The 16727-nt window shown below is 40.1% G+C and overlaps 1 protein-coding gene across 2 annotated transcripts in view; it reads left to right on the top strand.

Annotated features, from left to right (window-relative positions):
• Nucleotides 1–1282: 1282 nt before the first annotated feature.
• ETNK1 (ethanolamine kinase 1) overlaps nt 1283–16727 on the top strand; it is a 33535-nt gene continuing 18090 nt past the window's right edge. The window contains exons 1-4 of one of the 2 annotated variants that reach the window (XM_075758587.1): nt 1283–1584; nt 13189–13448; nt 14283–14423; nt 16045–16187. In XM_075758587.1, coding sequence (XP_075614702.1) covers nt 1429–1584; nt 13189–13448; nt 14283–14423; nt 16045–16187 — 700 coding nt within the window. In that variant the 5' untranslated portion in view covers nt 1283–1428. The remainder of the gene's footprint in view (nt 1585–13188; nt 13449–14282; nt 14424–16044; nt 16188–16727) is intronic. The other variant, XM_075758596.1, reaches the window with a different exon arrangement.

Genomic DNA, 16727 nt, shown 5'->3' with positions numbered 1-16727 from the left:
GAGTTAACAAGAAATACTGGGATAAGGTGAGGTGTTCAACAGAAATAATAGAAATGATGATGCACTTACACAGTGAAGTCATGCACAACCCTTCGGTGACAAGAGGGCAGCAATTCTGGGTAAAAGAGACTCACAAGTAGATGGTCGTGGATGACACAATGGAAAGGTTACTAATGCACTACACTTTTGGAGAGGAACGCGTATGAAATTAATGAGAACTAAACCTGTAGAACTAGCTGTTTCCCCCATGGCGTTGTTCATTTTGAGAGTAAATTATGCCCCTTTCCCCTGACCCGGGTCTATTTAGAATAACAACTCTTCAGGGAAGAGACTGACCATTATTCTGTTTGCGTAGTTCTTGTGTCTTCAGCTGACTTAAACTTGCTTCATAACAGAGGAACTTCTTGAGTCTTCAGTGTTTCCTGTGTGGGAAGATCACAGAATGTGACAGGAAGTAGGTACCTGTAGGAATACTAGGGCTAGCCTCAAAATATTTCTAAAAAAGACAGGATCATTTGTTCCTTTTTTTTCTTTTTCTTTTTTTCCTTTGATTGGTAAAATGCCCTAGTGTAATCTGGCCTTCTCCCCCTCCTTCCCCCCCTGCCCCCCCCCCCCCCCGAAAATAACTTCAAGGCAGCAAGGTTTTCAGCCAGGGGAAAGAAAAAGAACGTAACTGTTCTGTACTGCTTATGCAAAGGATGATCTTTATGAAGATGTTTGAATCAGGGCGGGCGCGCAGCGTGGTATTTTCCGGGTGCCCTGAGGGACCACAAACGGTATCGAACTGCAACTGGCTCAAACTGGAAAGTAGAGCAAAGCATAGACCCTGCAGGGGAATGGGGGAAACAAAAGCGGAGTGTATGTGTGTGTGTGTGTGGGGGGGGGGGGTGTTGCGATGGCTGGCACAGAAATTAAAGACAAAAATTAACCGCAGCAGATAACTCAAAGCCTGATTAAAATCAGTCATTTGCCCGGTGATTGACTGGGCGGCGCCGCGGCAGCTGCCGGCCGCATTCCTTCACGCCCCGCTCGCCCGGGGAGCGGGTGGCGGCCGGGGGCCTCCCTCTGGCACCGACTGCCTTCAAGGCTCCCTCTCCACAGCCGCCAGGAGCTTTTGTTAATCACCTCCCCGGCGGCCTCACGACCGTGGGCTCCGGCGGGGAGCAGGCGGGAGGCGCGGCAGGGCGCTGAGAAAGGCGGCGGAGGCCAGGCAGTCACCTGCCCGCGGGGGAGGCGGAGGGCAGGGCGCCGCTCGGCCCCGCCCGCTTTCCCAGGCTGCACCGCGCCGCAGCCGTGGGTAGGTGGAGCCGCTTTATCGAGAGCCGAAGTGGAAATTTCCCCCTCAGTTGCCGGCTCCGTCGCGGAGGAGACGCTAGTGAAAGCTGTCCGCTCCTGTCGCCCCGTCCGACCGACCGACCGACTGCCGCCATGTCCAACTATATCCACGTCCCGCCCGGCTCTCCGGAGGTGCCCAAGCTGGACATCACTGTCAGCGAGCGGGAGGGGCCCGGCTACCGCCAGGGCGCCCTGCAGCTCCTGCGTCGCCTGCGGCCTCATTGGAGACCCGAGGAGGTGACGCTGCAGGTACGGGGGAGGCCGGGCGTGTCGCGGGGCCTTGCGCCCCGGGTCCCTGGCGGGGGATGCGGCAGCCCGAACTTGGGGAGGGAAGGGAGGGAGGGAGGGTGAGAGGAAGGAAGGGGGGGGGGAGGGCGGGCGGCCATTGTGCGGGGGAGCTGCCGCCTCGCTTCCTTCCCCCTCCCCCTCCTTTCTCGCTCTCCAAACGCAGCCCCCTGCGCTGAGCCCCATTTGCCAGGCAGCCTGGCGGCGGGGCGTGTCGGCGCGGCAGCATCCCCTGCCCCCTCCCGGCCCTCTCCCGGCCCTCCTCCTTCCCCATCGCTCGTTTTCCTCCTTTCGTGCCCTCCCCGCTGAAACTTGGCTCCCCCCGCTAGCGGAGGGGAAAGCTCTTCCACCCGCTCTCGGCTGGCGGCCCCTCCGCCCTGCCGCACGCACGACGCCCGCTGCTAGCCCCGGGACCGAGGGTTGCGATGCCGGTGAGGGAGGGGAAGGAGAGGGCCCCGTCAGGTTCGTCCTCGCCGGATCCGTGCCGAGCAGGATGTGTTCATAAAGCGTTGGGGGACTTCCCCCATCCCCGGGGCAGAGGAGGGGAAAGGCAGCCGGAGGCGGCTGGCTGCTGCCGCCTGTGCTGCCGTTGCGCGGAGGGGGGCGGCCGCTGAGGTAACGGCCGTCGGGCCGCCGCGCGGGGCTGGGGCGCACCCCTGGGCGCCATGGGCGGCGGAACCCTTGTCAGGCTCTGCCCACGCCGTACGTGTAGTAAATAAATATAAATACATGCCTTGGATCAGGGTTTGATTTTAGACTGACGCTATCTCGGTAAGTATCAGCCCCTTAACGTCCTTGCTTGCATCTGTTAGCCTTGACCGTGTGCACAAGTATCGCTGCTTCGTCTGTGGTATTCTCTAGGTGAGCGTTCATTCATATTTATGACGAGTCATCTGCTTGAGGATTGGCTGCTTTTGTGCTTCTAGAATATACTTAACCTGGCCCCATACAAGTCTTTGGTCAATTTACCTGGCTAAAATAGCAGTTCACTTGCAGCCTGTGTTTAGTTGAGCGTTTTAGTATGTGCTTTTAAACTGTTATTCAGCAGCTGGAAGTGACTCATTTAGTGAAGTTCCTCTGAAGCTGCTGGAACTAATTTGTGTAGAAAAACTGAGCACATAAATTCACTGATGTTTTCTGAAGATTCTTGATAGAAAAACCTCATTAGCTTTATTTTTGTACTAAGTGGATTGGCATATTTCAAGTCTCTTTTTCTAAGTAATTTCCTTGAGGGCTGTAGCCATAAGTTAGGCACAGTCCCGACATCTTGAGGTGCAATGAAAATAGCTTTGCAACATGTAATGCTAAACAGTGTTGTCAGAGTTCATAGAAGCATAGAATATCTTGAGTTGAAAGGGATGCATGAAGATCATCAAGTCCAACTCCCGGCTCCTTGCAGTTCTACATAAAATTATCATGGTTGGTTTTGTTCTTTTAGCTCTCTGATAAGGGTACTTCTCAACAGAATATTTTTCTTTCATATAGGAAAGCTAATAAATGAAAAAGAAACATTTTTTTATTGAGGAGGGATGACTAACCTTTTGGGAAAGTTCTAGTAGTTTTAAGGAAAAAATACTGCTTCCTTCCTCTGACACCCTCTTCAGAAGAAGCTACTAATAGAAATACCCACCTGTACCATTGTGGAATAAGGACTCATTTGACTGGTCATGCAATAGTAAAGTAATAGACTGCTGTCTGTGGTTAGAGGTTTCTGACTAAAAATTGTCTGAATTTTGTTTCAACCAAGTTACTTTAAGACCAAAACTTTTCAACTAATTTTTTTTTTCCTTTGAACAGCAGAAGAACATCCTATTCATGAAGCTCTTTAGTCTCTGTTTTAATTGCCGTGTGTATGTAACATGCAAGAATTGCATGTAGTTTGAAACGTTGTATTACCACCATTGGTCATGCAATCTGTTAGTTACGCATGCCTCGTACAGTAAGATGCTGAAATGAGAGATGACTGTTAAGGGGATGGAGTGAACAGAAGGTCTGCCTTGGAGTTCCCTCATTAGAGGGGCATATATTTAGGAGAGAGATGAAAATGAGAATCAGTATTGCATGGAAAAGATGTTTGACTAATCTGAAACAGCAGCATCATAACAAAGTAGACAAATAACATTGATAGGTGGAACAAACTACTATTCCTCTGTTGAACTCTGCTGTTAGTTACTTTTGCTCTTAGTACTTCTTGGGTCAAAACAATTAGTAAGAAGTTGAAGAGGCCAAGGTTTAGCTTTAAAAAGTTAATCTAACTTCTCTTGCAAAAATTTACTGTTTTGTGTCAAGTTGTTAGTCAGCTAAACAGTTTTGAAACAGTGTAGTTAGAAAATTTTAATGCTCAATTCTCACTTTCTGTAAGATTTATAATTAGCTAAAATCATGAATATATTTTCACATTTTGAATTTTTTTGCATCAGAGCGTGGAACATGTGTGGAACGGAGGATGAAAATAACTTACACCTTCAGTGCTTAAATAATTCTTTTATTAGACTATCAGAAAGCCTATAGAATCCATAAGTGTTGCCAATTATTTGCTGAATCACAAGCAGGTCTACTGTGATGCATCTCCTCTATCTGAAGTTACATGTGAATATTATTACTACCAAAAAAGTACAAATATTCATGTTTTTGCATTGGTGAGGAGAAACATTTTTCCTGTCTATACACTGTTCTTCATGTGGATATCTTGTGCAGTTGTCATCTGAGGGTGTACTAGGAGCTGGGTAGAATTAAGTGTCATTTTCTAAGTCTTAAATTCTCGAGGTTTTCTTTCTCTGGTTTACAGTAATACAAAGCAATGTCATTTAAAACAAATCTGTGCTTTTTGCAGTAGTCACCTTTGATTCTGTAACAGCTGATTTTAGTAATAAAATCATAGAGTAGTTCAGGTTGGAAGGGATCTCTGGAGGCTTCCCAACCTGCAGCTGAAAAGCTCACTGCTTTCACTAAATTCAGAAACTGGTTGTGTTGGACATGAGAAACAGGGTTTTTTTATTTCATAAGCAAAAATGCTCTTCAAAACTCAATCAACCCTGTTTTGAGTTGGTAAACAGTTCGAATTGTGACCGTGGACGTTCCAATTTTTATATTCACTACAGTTCTTTATTAGTGAAAGATAAAAACTTAATTGCTTTCACCCTTTATTGTCCTAAAGAGGTTGTGTCACCCTTCCTAATGTAAAAATACAATCACAGTTCGGAGTCTGTTGCCCATCTTAATTTTTTTTCTTATTTTTCCTCTTTTGTGGAGATTAATTTGTGTTAGTATTTGCAGGAGAAGGATCAGTGTTTGATTACAGTATGGGAAGGTTAGTTACCGCTTCAGTAAGTGCAGATTCAGGATTCTTTTATCCCATGACCTGTTCTACACTGTGTAGGTTTGGTCATAACGAAGGATTCAGTAGGTTAATACATAGTTTCCTGTCTGCACTGTAGTGTTACGGTGCAGGAAAAGCAATCTATTTCTTCCCATTCTGAAGTAATGTTTAACATTGAGAATAAAAGCTCTTGTTCTTATTGGTGAAAAGGCTTAATATTAATAGTGTTAACTTACACCATTATTTGGGTAGACCAACATGATATGTGCACAGAAAATCAACTGCAAAATTATCCAGGGATCTAAAATGGTATCCTGGCAAGCAGTGCTTTTGTCCTGACCCCAAACCTGAGCAGAGAGGGGGGAAAAAAAGATCAGTTTTGCAAAGGGATCAAATTCTTCAATAAGATTTTACTTCCCATTCCCCCGGCCCCCATCATGCAGGTTCCTATCAGAAACTTCATTCCAGATCATCTCCAAATAAGTGTAATGAAGTTTTTAGGTGGTTTTTTTAATTCTCTGGAATAATTAGACCTTCCTTGTTTACTGGTACTGTGTCTTTGTTGGCAAGATACATGTATTTTTGCATTTATCAACACTTTGCATGACTTTACTACTGCAGCATTTTATAATTCTTTGCAAAAACTTACTCCTGTAGCTATGAAATGTGAACACACAAGACACAGCCATGCTTTTAAAGAACTGTACATTTATCAGCAAAACACACCCCCTCCAGTCTTTTTTAATGTACCAGGTTAGCTTTTCTCCCTGTCTCTTTGCTTTTTCTTCCTGACTTGCTCCCAGTAGCTTTTCAGGCAGTATTTTCTGGCTGTTCTAATTTCTTTGCTTGTGTCAATTCTGGTATTTTTTTTAAAACAAGCTATAATTAGATTCAGATTTCTGAACTAGTTAAAATATTTCACAATTTATTTAAACAGACTGTGGGATTTAAAGCATTGAAATAATTGAATGGAAACTGAAAATGTTAATCTCTGGGAAACAAACTAACTTTTTATTTTGTATCTCAGTGTCATTATATTTGTCAAGAGAGATTTTTATTGCTAGGTGTGTTTTACAACATCATGCTTTTCAGCAGTTGTGAAAGTAGTTGTCACATGAAGAGGAAGGACTGAGTTCACAGATTAATGTCCTGAAGTGCTAATATCTCTAAATGGAATTGATGAGCAAAGGAAAGAATAGGAAAAGTTACGAGTTGCAGAATGGGCTGCATTGCTGATGTGTAAACTGTAATTTGCAATATGCCTTGGAACACAATGTCACAGTAAGTGGGAAATGTAGGCAGTTGGTTTCTCCATTTTTGTTAAGCTTCTAATGAAACTTGATAATCTCAATCCCTTGTTGTAAAGGGGTTTTTGTAGTATCAGTGGGTGGGGTAGCAATTGTGCCTGTGGTGACATTTTATGTAATTGATATATTAGTAGTGCATGATGTAATCCGATTGTGCATGCTATAGGCGTGTTTGTATTGATGACTGGTTCTAATTACGGAGAATGGATATTTACTTAGACACAGCTTGGATCTGGCTCTGTAATGGCATATAACTTATGCTATAGATTCACTGGAAAGGAAGGGAATGTGGCTATCTACGATGTTTTAGTTTCTGGGTTTTTTTCCCCTTACTGTTATATGGCCATTCTATGTCAATATCTTCTGGGGGGAAGATGGGGGGAGCTCAAGTTAGAAAAGAAACATAGATTTGATGCTATTAGCTTAATTTTTTTTTTTATTTATCTGTAACTGTTTTCATCAGTATCACAAAATCTGTAGAAAGATCTAAAACAATTCACTACTTTAGAAGTCTTAACTAGTTACCTGATGTTGACTGTTTTCAGCTAGGAGAGTATTCTTCAGAAACAAGATAAATATGTAATTTCTCTTCAAGGGTTTCTTCTGACTTAAAAAGCTTTCTCATCTTGTCACACGTTTAGATCAGAAACAACTCTTGCAAGGGGTGACATATAGCATTTTATAATAGACTACTGAATGTCACTTTAAATGGTCTTTATATTGAGAATATGGAGGATGTGAAACTTATGTTAAAACCCAACAACAAAAAAACCCCACCCTATTAAACTTCCCCCTGAGTTCTTCCTTGAAGCTGCAATGTTGATAGTTTAGTTGCAAAAAAAAAGTTTAATACTGTATAGCATAGGTAGTGGTGGTGTTGCTTTCTCCATGCTGCTGTCATGGATGAGCACCCCAAGAGTTCAGTGGAAAACTGCTAATTCAGCCTACGGCCAAGCTTAGTGTAGAACGGTGCCATTAACTTACTGGCTCCCTGCTAGCCTGGGTCACTTTTAACACCAAATGGTCTTGTTGATGATCATCTGACCACCAAAACCATGTAGACAATGGCTTTCACCTGCTGAGTGCAGTGATCTAGAGGATATGGCTTCAGAGCCTGGAGACCTTTGAATGATGTTTCTTGTAAGCCCTGTTGAATATATAAGAATTTACCTAACGCTCGCATTTTCTATTAGTTGTGCTTTGTCCTCCTTTTAGGAATAGCTACAGAAAGAGATGGAGAAATAACTAGCCTTGTTTCAAGAAATGAAACATATATACTTTTCCAGAAGAAACAAAGTAATATCTGACAATACAAACTTGAAGTTTTTGTGAGCATTAAAAAAGAATGTATTAAAAGTCTAGTCCCTTCTGGAGACCTTAGTGTGCAATATGGGGTTCAGTAGCAGAATAGGGGAATTCCTACTTGTGTATGCTGAAACTATACATCACTGTTTCTACAGCAGTACAATACTGCTTTCTATATTTCTCCTCCTATGGATGTAATAACAGTCCAAAAGGAAAAATCTGCTTTGTTTTATAGCTGAGTGATAAGTGCTTTCTACTTTGATGCTGTGACACTATTTCTGCCTGTTCGTGCTTATGTGTGAGTGTAACTTTTTTCTTGTTCTTCTCATTCTTTTGAACATCTGGAACAATAGGATCAGATAGAAACTTTTCTTGAACCACCTACTTATGAGATGGGAACACATCCATCATATGCCCTTTTCAGGAATGCTGATAATAGTGCTTTTTAGGGTAAACTCTCTCTCAAAGATACTTCATGTCTTGGTTGAGTTTTCTCTGCTGTTTGTGGACTCATTTGGCCTGTATTGTTTCTACCATGTGCTGCTTTCTGAGACTGCATTTGAGTGACTCAAGCTTATTTGTAGCATTCTCACCTTCACTCTGCATTTCAGTAAACAGTTTATATTTGTTCCCAAGAGCTTAGAAAGCCTTGACTTCAAGCTAGATCTCTGACTGGATTGTGGGACAGTATAAATACCATTTCCAGAAATGTTTTTAGTTTTGTGTCACTTGACCTGAAAGTGCTTACTACAATGTGATACGCATGTATCATGATAATTTTAATTTAATTATAATATTTAGAGTACTGGAATCTTGGTGCTGGATTTTTTTGTGTTGCATTGTGTTCTTGACTTCTGTTGGCTCTCTGTATTTCTTGACTTCTAGAATTTTCTACCTGCTATTGATAACATTTTGTAGATTCTTCAGTTGTCTTCCATGTGGCCTTGAGAGTTTGCTGATTATCTGGTCCATGTCATCAGGGTCCATTCTCTGTTTATGCTGGTCAACTGATGCTTTTGTTATAGGATTCCTGTTTTGCTCTGCTGTATCTCAGGTTATGTTTCAGGCAAGGCATTCTAAGCTGATTCTTTTAATGCTACAGTAAAGGCATTCTGAATAACAGAATACAGTAACTTATGTTCTTTCACTGGGAGAAAACATCAGATGTTTTCTTATGTTGGAATATGGAAATTGTTAGTCTGGATAATGTTACTAGAAAAGCACACTCTTCTGCCTTTTTTAAGAAGCAATAACTAAAATGCTCCTGGGTGTAAATAATTACTTATAGCAGCATGTTACAAATAGATGCTAATAACTAGAGTTCCTAAATTATCAGTTGAGGGAGTCCAATTTCCTTGTTGTTGATTCCTTTTTATTAACACTAATGAGTGTGCAGTATGAGAAAAGCTGTACAATGGCCAGAAGTTTTTGTTTAACAGCATCAGCAAATCAAATTCTTACTGATCTTTGTATCAGTACTACTTAATGTCCTGGTTTTTGGCGGTATCACTATTTCTGATGACCTTAAGAGTCTTGTCTTTTATATAGTACAATTTTGTATGGAGAAAAAAGCAAGCTTCATTAGAGGGTTGTTTTATAAGTAGTAGAAAACAGTAGCACAGGTTCCAGTGATTTGAAATGGTGCCATTATATGTTGGGAATTAGTGCCTATTTTGCTGCCTTTGCCATTCAATAAAGACAATAGGCTTCCTTCAGAGGCGACAGTGGATTTTATACTTGCTGGTTTTGATCCTTAATTCAATAGAACTTTCACTTTCCTTTTGGCCCTGCAATGCCAGGATAAGAGCTTTTTCTAATGTTACATTTCAGAAGTTTTCATTTACATATGGCACACAAGATACTTTAACCTGATTGACAGCTCAACACAAATAATTTCTGCAAAGTGCTCTTTAAACTCTTAAATGAATTAGTTCTGGTTTTATGCAAAAATGTATGAGAATCAGTATTTCTACATTGATTTGCCATATTAGAGTGCTGTGTTCTGTGCTTGGCTCCCCAGTATGAGAAAGACACAGGCTCACTGGAGCAAGCCCAGCAAAGGGCCGTGAAGATGACTAAAGGACTGAAGCATCTTTATATGAGGGGGAGGCTGGGAGGGCTGGGGCTGTTTGGACTGGAGAAAAGAGGGCTTGCAGGGGTCTTACCAATATGTGTAAATACCTAGGGGGGAGTGTGTGTGTGAAGAAGAGGTATCTAGACTCTTCTCAGTGCACAGTGACAGGCAAGGCAATGGGCAGAAAATAAAATGCATGTGAAATTCCATTTTTTACATTTTTTACTGTGAGGGTGGTCAAACACTGGAGAAGGTTGCCCAAACAGGTTTTAGTCTCCAGAATTCCTGGAGATTTCACAGTCCTGGGCAACTGGCTCTAGTTGGCCCTGCTTGAGCAGGGGGGTTGAACTAGATGATCACAGAAGGTCCCTTCTGATCTAAATAGTTCTGTCACAATACACTTAGAAGGGGGAAGATTATGAATGAATACATTATATTAAAAGGTGTAATTTGTGATTTACAAACCATACTTGAAATAGCTAAGTACTCCCTGTTGAAATTAGGTAACACTGTTCAAGTACATAATCCTTCTCTTGATACAGCATGTGTGTTGTTGCAACAGTGTGCTTATGTACATAGAGGACACTTAAAACATCTGTGTAAGTGTCAAGCAAAAGAATAGGGTAGTGTTAGAGTACAGATGTATTAATTTTAATGTGAAAACCAGTATCTGTGTTGCTAAATGGTATAGTTTTCTTAGTTGCACTGATTAACATTGTAACATTTAGTTGCTGTGAAGAATTCTTCATTACTTTAATTCTGGGTTATTAAAATAGTAGCTAGTAATAAAATGTGTCCATAAATTGTAAAGCCTCAATTTTGAGTCAATCAAGGAGGCTTTGGAAGCAGGTTTATTTGAATTTATGGTTGCCCCTTGTAGATGAAAGGTATGTGATTTGCTGAACCTACTTCTGCAATATCAAATGTCTAGGAAAATGGAGTGCCTTCATATCCTCTGCTATTCTGCATCTCTCCTCAGGAACCATGAGCTATTTCTTGAGTTTGTTCACCTCGAAGTGTAGGGGTGCTGAGGAAAGCAAGGCATAATAGCTGAAATACAGCATCTTCCACTGTGGAAGTCTTTTTTTCCTAAATGAGGAGACTTGACCCAACTTCAGATTTTTCTTTTAATTTAGGAATTAAAAAAAGGTTCCTGATGTTTGATTTCTCCAAATTCCTCAGATTTTGAAATAAGCTGTCACTTGTGTTTGTATGATACTACTTTACTTTTCAAAATAAAGGCTACCTCTTGGAGGAGGGTGGGGGAAGTCAAAGTTTCTGAATTGTGTTTGGCTTTAAAAAAACCCACACCACCACACAAACCAACCAAAAAAAACCCAACAAAAAACCCACTCACTCAAGGTGTCCAACGTTCTAAGGAATGATGCCTGTAGAGAAGTTGCCTGTCGTTGACAAATATTTTAATAAAAGAAAAAAGTATGCTTTATTTAAACATTAATGTTTAATATAAGGTCTGAAATGCAATGGCCCTCTCCATTTGTCAGTGGTTTTGTTCTGGGTCTGACTTATGGTTTGAGGGAGAAGAAATGCAGGAGGGTACGTGAATAAGGAATTCAAACTGTTGTCATTGAACACTTAGTATTCTAATTCTGATAAGTAGGTTTCAATTTTCACCTGATTTTCTGACTTCTATTACAATTATGAATTAAATTCTATCCGGAGTCTTCAGGCTGCCTTTGAAAGCTGCTTGCAGCTTCAAGGACCTACATAGTTTAAAAAAGTTCTAATAAAGGTGATCAGACCATATCTCCATTTGTCTCTTGTGCATATGCACAAAGGAGTTGAGTAAATGAGAATTTTAAAGATGAAAGCACTTCTTAAAGAAAAGTGTTAAGTTAAACTTGAAGGATGTCCACCCAAGGGAAAACTGTGTATGTCTGACTGTATGTTAGCCAACTAGAAGCTACTTCTTGCTGCTTGCTTGTTTTAGTGTAAGGTCCTGAAAGGAGATTTTGTGCTTTGTGGGAGGGTTTATACTTTTTAAATTAAGTTTTAAACAGGATTTTGGGGGCAACAGAGTGGGAAAAGAGGCATGACTGTAAAGACTAAAAAATTATACTTGAATATAAATTACAGTTGCTGTGACTTTGAATTGTTTACTTATGCTTAAGACTGCAGGAGACTATTTGCTAGTTAGGAAAACATTGGTGTTCTTGCTTGTGATGTTGCTTGTCACCTGAGAATGTCAATGGCTTGTCCTTCAGCCACTTATCTAACAGAGTTAATATGAGTAGTGCTCATCTGGCAGTTCTTAAGCATTGAGTCTGAGTTGACAGAGTTCAAAGAGTTTGAAAGTGCCAAACATCTGTTTTCTGAGCTGTAAAACTGTCCCAGATTGTAGGAGGAGATTAAGAACTGCTGTGTTACTTTTGCAGGCATCGAGTGAGATTTCAGATGCTTAACTACATGCAACTGGGTACACGCAGTAACTCAGGATCTAATCTGCTTGTCAGGTAGCATATGCAAGAGTTCAGCCTGTATAATCACTATTTTAGGCCTTGTCATCAAATGTGAAAGGAGAAGCACCAGTTAATGAGTAGGGGTTTTCTGGTCTGCGGCCTGCCCCCTATCCCACTCCCCCTTCCATAGCTGGGAACTTGTAGTATCCATACCTCCATCATTATTTGAAAGGCAGTAAGTATGTTGGCATTAGATGTAAACATGATGCTCAAATAATGCTCTTGCTTATTTTTATAGAAAGTTACTGGCTTCATCTTCAGTATGTTCAGGCATCAGTGACTAGACTGGTCAAAGTCTAGTAAATTGCAGGGCTTTAAAAATTGCATTTATATACATCTTCATGATAAGGACTTAAAATGCTTTTTTAATCTTTTAGGTGACATGTACCAGTTATGAAGTAAAAAAAGGATAGTGGGTATTGTCGGAAACTTTTAAATTTGGAATGGTACTAAGACTGAAGTCTAGGGTCTTGAATCTTAAGTACTGTCTCAAAATTGTAGAGGAGCCAAAGTGACTTTAGGAATTATTCTCAATCAGTAAAACGCCAAGGCTAGTGGGAAGATAACCACCGAACTTGAAACTGTTTCTGACCTGAATTTTGCTTTTTAAAAAGAGTAGTTTAGAACTCCATGAGTATCTTTTACTAGTTGTGCTCTGATCAGCAAATAGTGAAATTCCGAAGTGCATCAAAATAATTTTTGTTTTCATGCTGCCTGTATTCATGACTGTTTTCATACTGATTTAGGATTACTCCCTTGTTGGGGCTTTAGTTTCAGCAATTTTAATCCATCAGTTTGGTTATGTGGAAACTCATTTTACAATATTGAGCTTTCAGTTACGGCCTTTTACAGGTAGTATTTCTGTAGTTCACTGTAGCATGTTCTCACATTTCCCTCTTCATGTGTTACCGGTAAAACTTCTTGCAATTTTCTTTAAAATTTTTCTGTATCTTAAAGCTTTCTTCTGTTAATTCTCAATCTAGTAAACATTTGTGTTTTGTGAACGAAAGAATAACCCTGTGTGCTTTACTGCATGTTGAAAACGCAGGTTTGAGTTGCTTATGCATTACTTTTACTTTTCAGCTGTTCACCGATGGAATCACCAATAAATTAATTGGCTGCTATGTGGGTGACATAACAGATGATGTCGTTCTAGTTAGAATCTACGGAAATAAGACCGAGCTCTTAGTAGATCGAGATGAGGAAGTGAAGAGTTTCCGTGTATTGCAGGCCCACGGCTGTGCACCTCAACTATACTGTACTTTCAATAATGGTCTGTGCTACGAGTTCATGCAGGGAGAAGCACTGGATCCAGAGCATGTATGCAATCCAGATATTTTCAGGTAAGCATCTTTTTTTTTTATTATTATTACTTCATTACTCAAGTTCTATGATGCATTTATGGTGTTCTGTCAGGCCTGAACGATCTCAAGCTTAGTTTAGGAGCAGGCAGAAAAGAAGTATTTCTATAAGCCTGCACTAAGTTGATGCTCACACTCTTGACAGCTCACTGTCCTCTATCTTAGTTATCATGGTATTTCAGTGTTGAACAAATGATCCTTGCTGCCTCACCAGAAGACTATATACTCCTCATTAAAGGTCTGCTTATTGTATTTAACACTCAGCATGTTACCGTTAGGGAGATCATTTGACATGATGGTGTTGTAGGAGGCTGGACCTGATTAAAGCAAGTACTCCTAGCTCTGTTTCTAGTACATTCCTTTTGTGAATAGCTTCAAGAGTCTTCCACTGAGACACAGGGGTTTTTGAACTATTAGTAGTGAATAGAAAGTGCTGATGTCTTAAGATCGTAACTTTTCACGTATACACTGAAATGTATTTGCCTAACAATGGCAGTTAATTTGAGTCAACTCCTTCTAAAGATAAGCAAGTTGAAGAGTAGACTGTAAATACAGGTCAAGTATGCATGCTGTAACTGAACTCTAGTCCCTTCTGCCTCCCCTACCTCAAGTAGCACTGCTAATAACCTTTTGAATCTTGAAAGATGCTACCCTATAGCTGTGCTGCTCTCGTTTAAACCCTCTTCAGATTCCCTTGCTGCATTTTTTACAATTACTCTGTTAAATATATTGTAGTTTTCTTTCCTTTTTGCTAGGAAAAATATGATACTATCAGATATACATTAAATGTAACATTAACTTAAACTTTTTTTTTAGACTCATTGCCAGACAGCTTGCTAAAATCCATACTATTCATGCACACAATGGATGGATCCCTAAATCTAATCTGTGGCTGAAGATGGGGAAATACTTCTCTCTCATACCCACGGAATTTGCAGATGAGGAAGTAAATAAAAGGTAGGTAATTTATTATGTGCTTTCCTGACTTCCTCTTCTTTCTGGTTGAGGGGTAGAAGAATATTTAAAAAAATTAGGTTTGTGTTACCACATAATGTTATGTTTGTAGAATTTTGAGTTTTGTCATACTCTTGTATACTGAAGTAGCTATGTATATGTCAAATATGAGTCTTTTAATTCATTTGGTATATTGTGTATATAAACATAGCCCTTTGGACACTTAAATGATGGTAGTCCTCTTTACTCTTTTTAAAGAATCAAGGTCAAGCCACAAACTACTTCAGGTAGTCGTCCCAACAGTTTTAAAGAGAACCATCAGTCTCAAACTGAGACCTGTATTCTGGGGTGAATACTAAAAGCGTATTTCCTGGGGTTGCAGGAGTACTGTTTGGTTTTTCATCCTAACCTGCACCTCTTAGCTGTCTTATATTTGTTCAGTTTATAAATTTCTCCAAAATCAGGTGATGCAAAAGTAAAGTTAATGAAAGGCTCTTCTGGGTGTTGGGAAGAATTTCTACAGTGTTTTCCAGAGGAGGAAAGGGTATTCACACAGTCATTCTAGACCTGTGCTATCATGAAGTATGAATAATGGGCTCACCTGGGTTTAAAGGTTTAATTACATTTTGTTTTTAGCATCCCAGTATAGCTCTTGAGTTGTAAAGCAAATTGTGGTGTTTTTTCTTAGGAGCTTAACAAAGTAAGATATTTCCAAAGGGTTCTAGCAACAGTCGCTGGAAGATTGGGATGAGAGGAACTGCAAAACTAGGAGCAATGTTTAACCTAAATTTTCTATGCTGTAATCTAAGGCTTCAATTAAAGACAATGTTTCTCGGGAGTGGAGATCAAACTTTTAACTTAAAACTGTAATTTAGAAGTGTTTGTACAATATCATCACGCTTATATCACTCCGGAAGCAGATTCTAGCTTAAAAACATTCATAGAATCATAGAATGGTTTGGATTGGAAGGGACCTCAAAGATCATCTAGTTATAACCCCTGCCATTCTTCATGGAACTTCTTGGAAGTCACTGATGCTAACAGCCCTTCTTGCTGCATTGTAATTAAAGAATGTTCTAGCAAGTTTGTTTGAATTTTTTTTCTTCTACAACATAAAATTCCTAAGAAAACAGAATACTTCAGTAGTTAATGGAAAATCTAGAAGATAAAATGACTACTTAAGCAAATTTACTGTGACTACAATGAAAAATGAGTGTTTTGTTTACTCTGTACAGATATGTACAGCCCTTAGTACTTACTGTTGTGTATCCTTCTTAAAAGAAGTAATGTGAGTAAAAAGTGAATGAAATTTCATGCTATAATCCTTTTAATCTTTACTCCTTTAAAAATGCACAGGATTGTATTCAAGGTCTACCCCTGATTTTTGGACTACTGTCATGTTTACAGCACAGAAAATGAACTGGGTTTAGGGAAGGACAGAGGGAAATAAAGGTCGTAATTTGAGTGCTGTAGTGCCAGGGGAAAGAGTGCCCTGGTTAGGGAGAGGGTGTATTGAATTACTTGCAATAGGAAGGTAGAAGAAAGTAAGGTTTTTCATTACAAACCTGTGGTATGGAACACACAGTACTAAATATTAACCCTCAAACTTCTTGTACCTGAAAAGGTTTTTAAGTGACATTCCAAGTCCTCAAGTTCTTCAGGAAGAGATGGCCTGGATGAAGGAAAGATTGTCAAATTTAGGATCACCAGTGGTACTCTGTCACAATGACCTGTTGTGTAAGAATATTATTTACAACAAGAAACGAGGTAGGTATTGAACTAAACAGTAAGTAGTGAGTGGCTTTGTTTATGCTGTAGTTGCATTTGCTACATCAGTGGTGTCATTTTACTAACTTCAAGTGAACTGAGTTTGAGCTTTTAAGACCCAGTGTAATGGTAGTGATAATCTCTGCAGATACCAAGTTGCTTAATTATCATCTGTATGTTACTGTATATAGAAGAATGTTGGTGTTCCTTGCTTTTCTTTAATGAATTTGTTAATCCCTATAGCCTGCCTGTATGACTAGGCTTCAAAGTATGTAATTGTTCGTGTTAGTTCGATTGCAGTTGTATAAAGCTTTTAGGAAGAGAAAAAAAAGAAATGCAAGTATAGAAAATAACCTTGAAGACATTATCTCCTATATGTGTATTGTTCTGGCTCGTGATTGCAGGAGGATGCTTTCATGATGAAGTATCTTAGTGTTACTTAATAATATATTCAGTGACTCTTATCTTCTGCATGAGGTACACAGGCATCCTGAAGATTTCTTTTGTAAATACAGCCTTTATTTAAACAGTTGTAGGCAG

The sequence above is a fragment of the Balearica regulorum genome, chromosome 1 (genome assembly GCF_011004875.1).
Source record: "Balearica regulorum gibbericeps isolate bBalReg1 chromosome 1, bBalReg1.pri, whole genome shotgun sequence".
NCBI classification, from domain to species: Eukaryota; Metazoa; Chordata; class Aves; order Gruiformes; family Gruidae; genus Balearica; species Balearica regulorum.
Note: the sequence above shows the minus strand (reverse complement) of the source record. Positions and strands in the feature narration are given on the sequence as shown.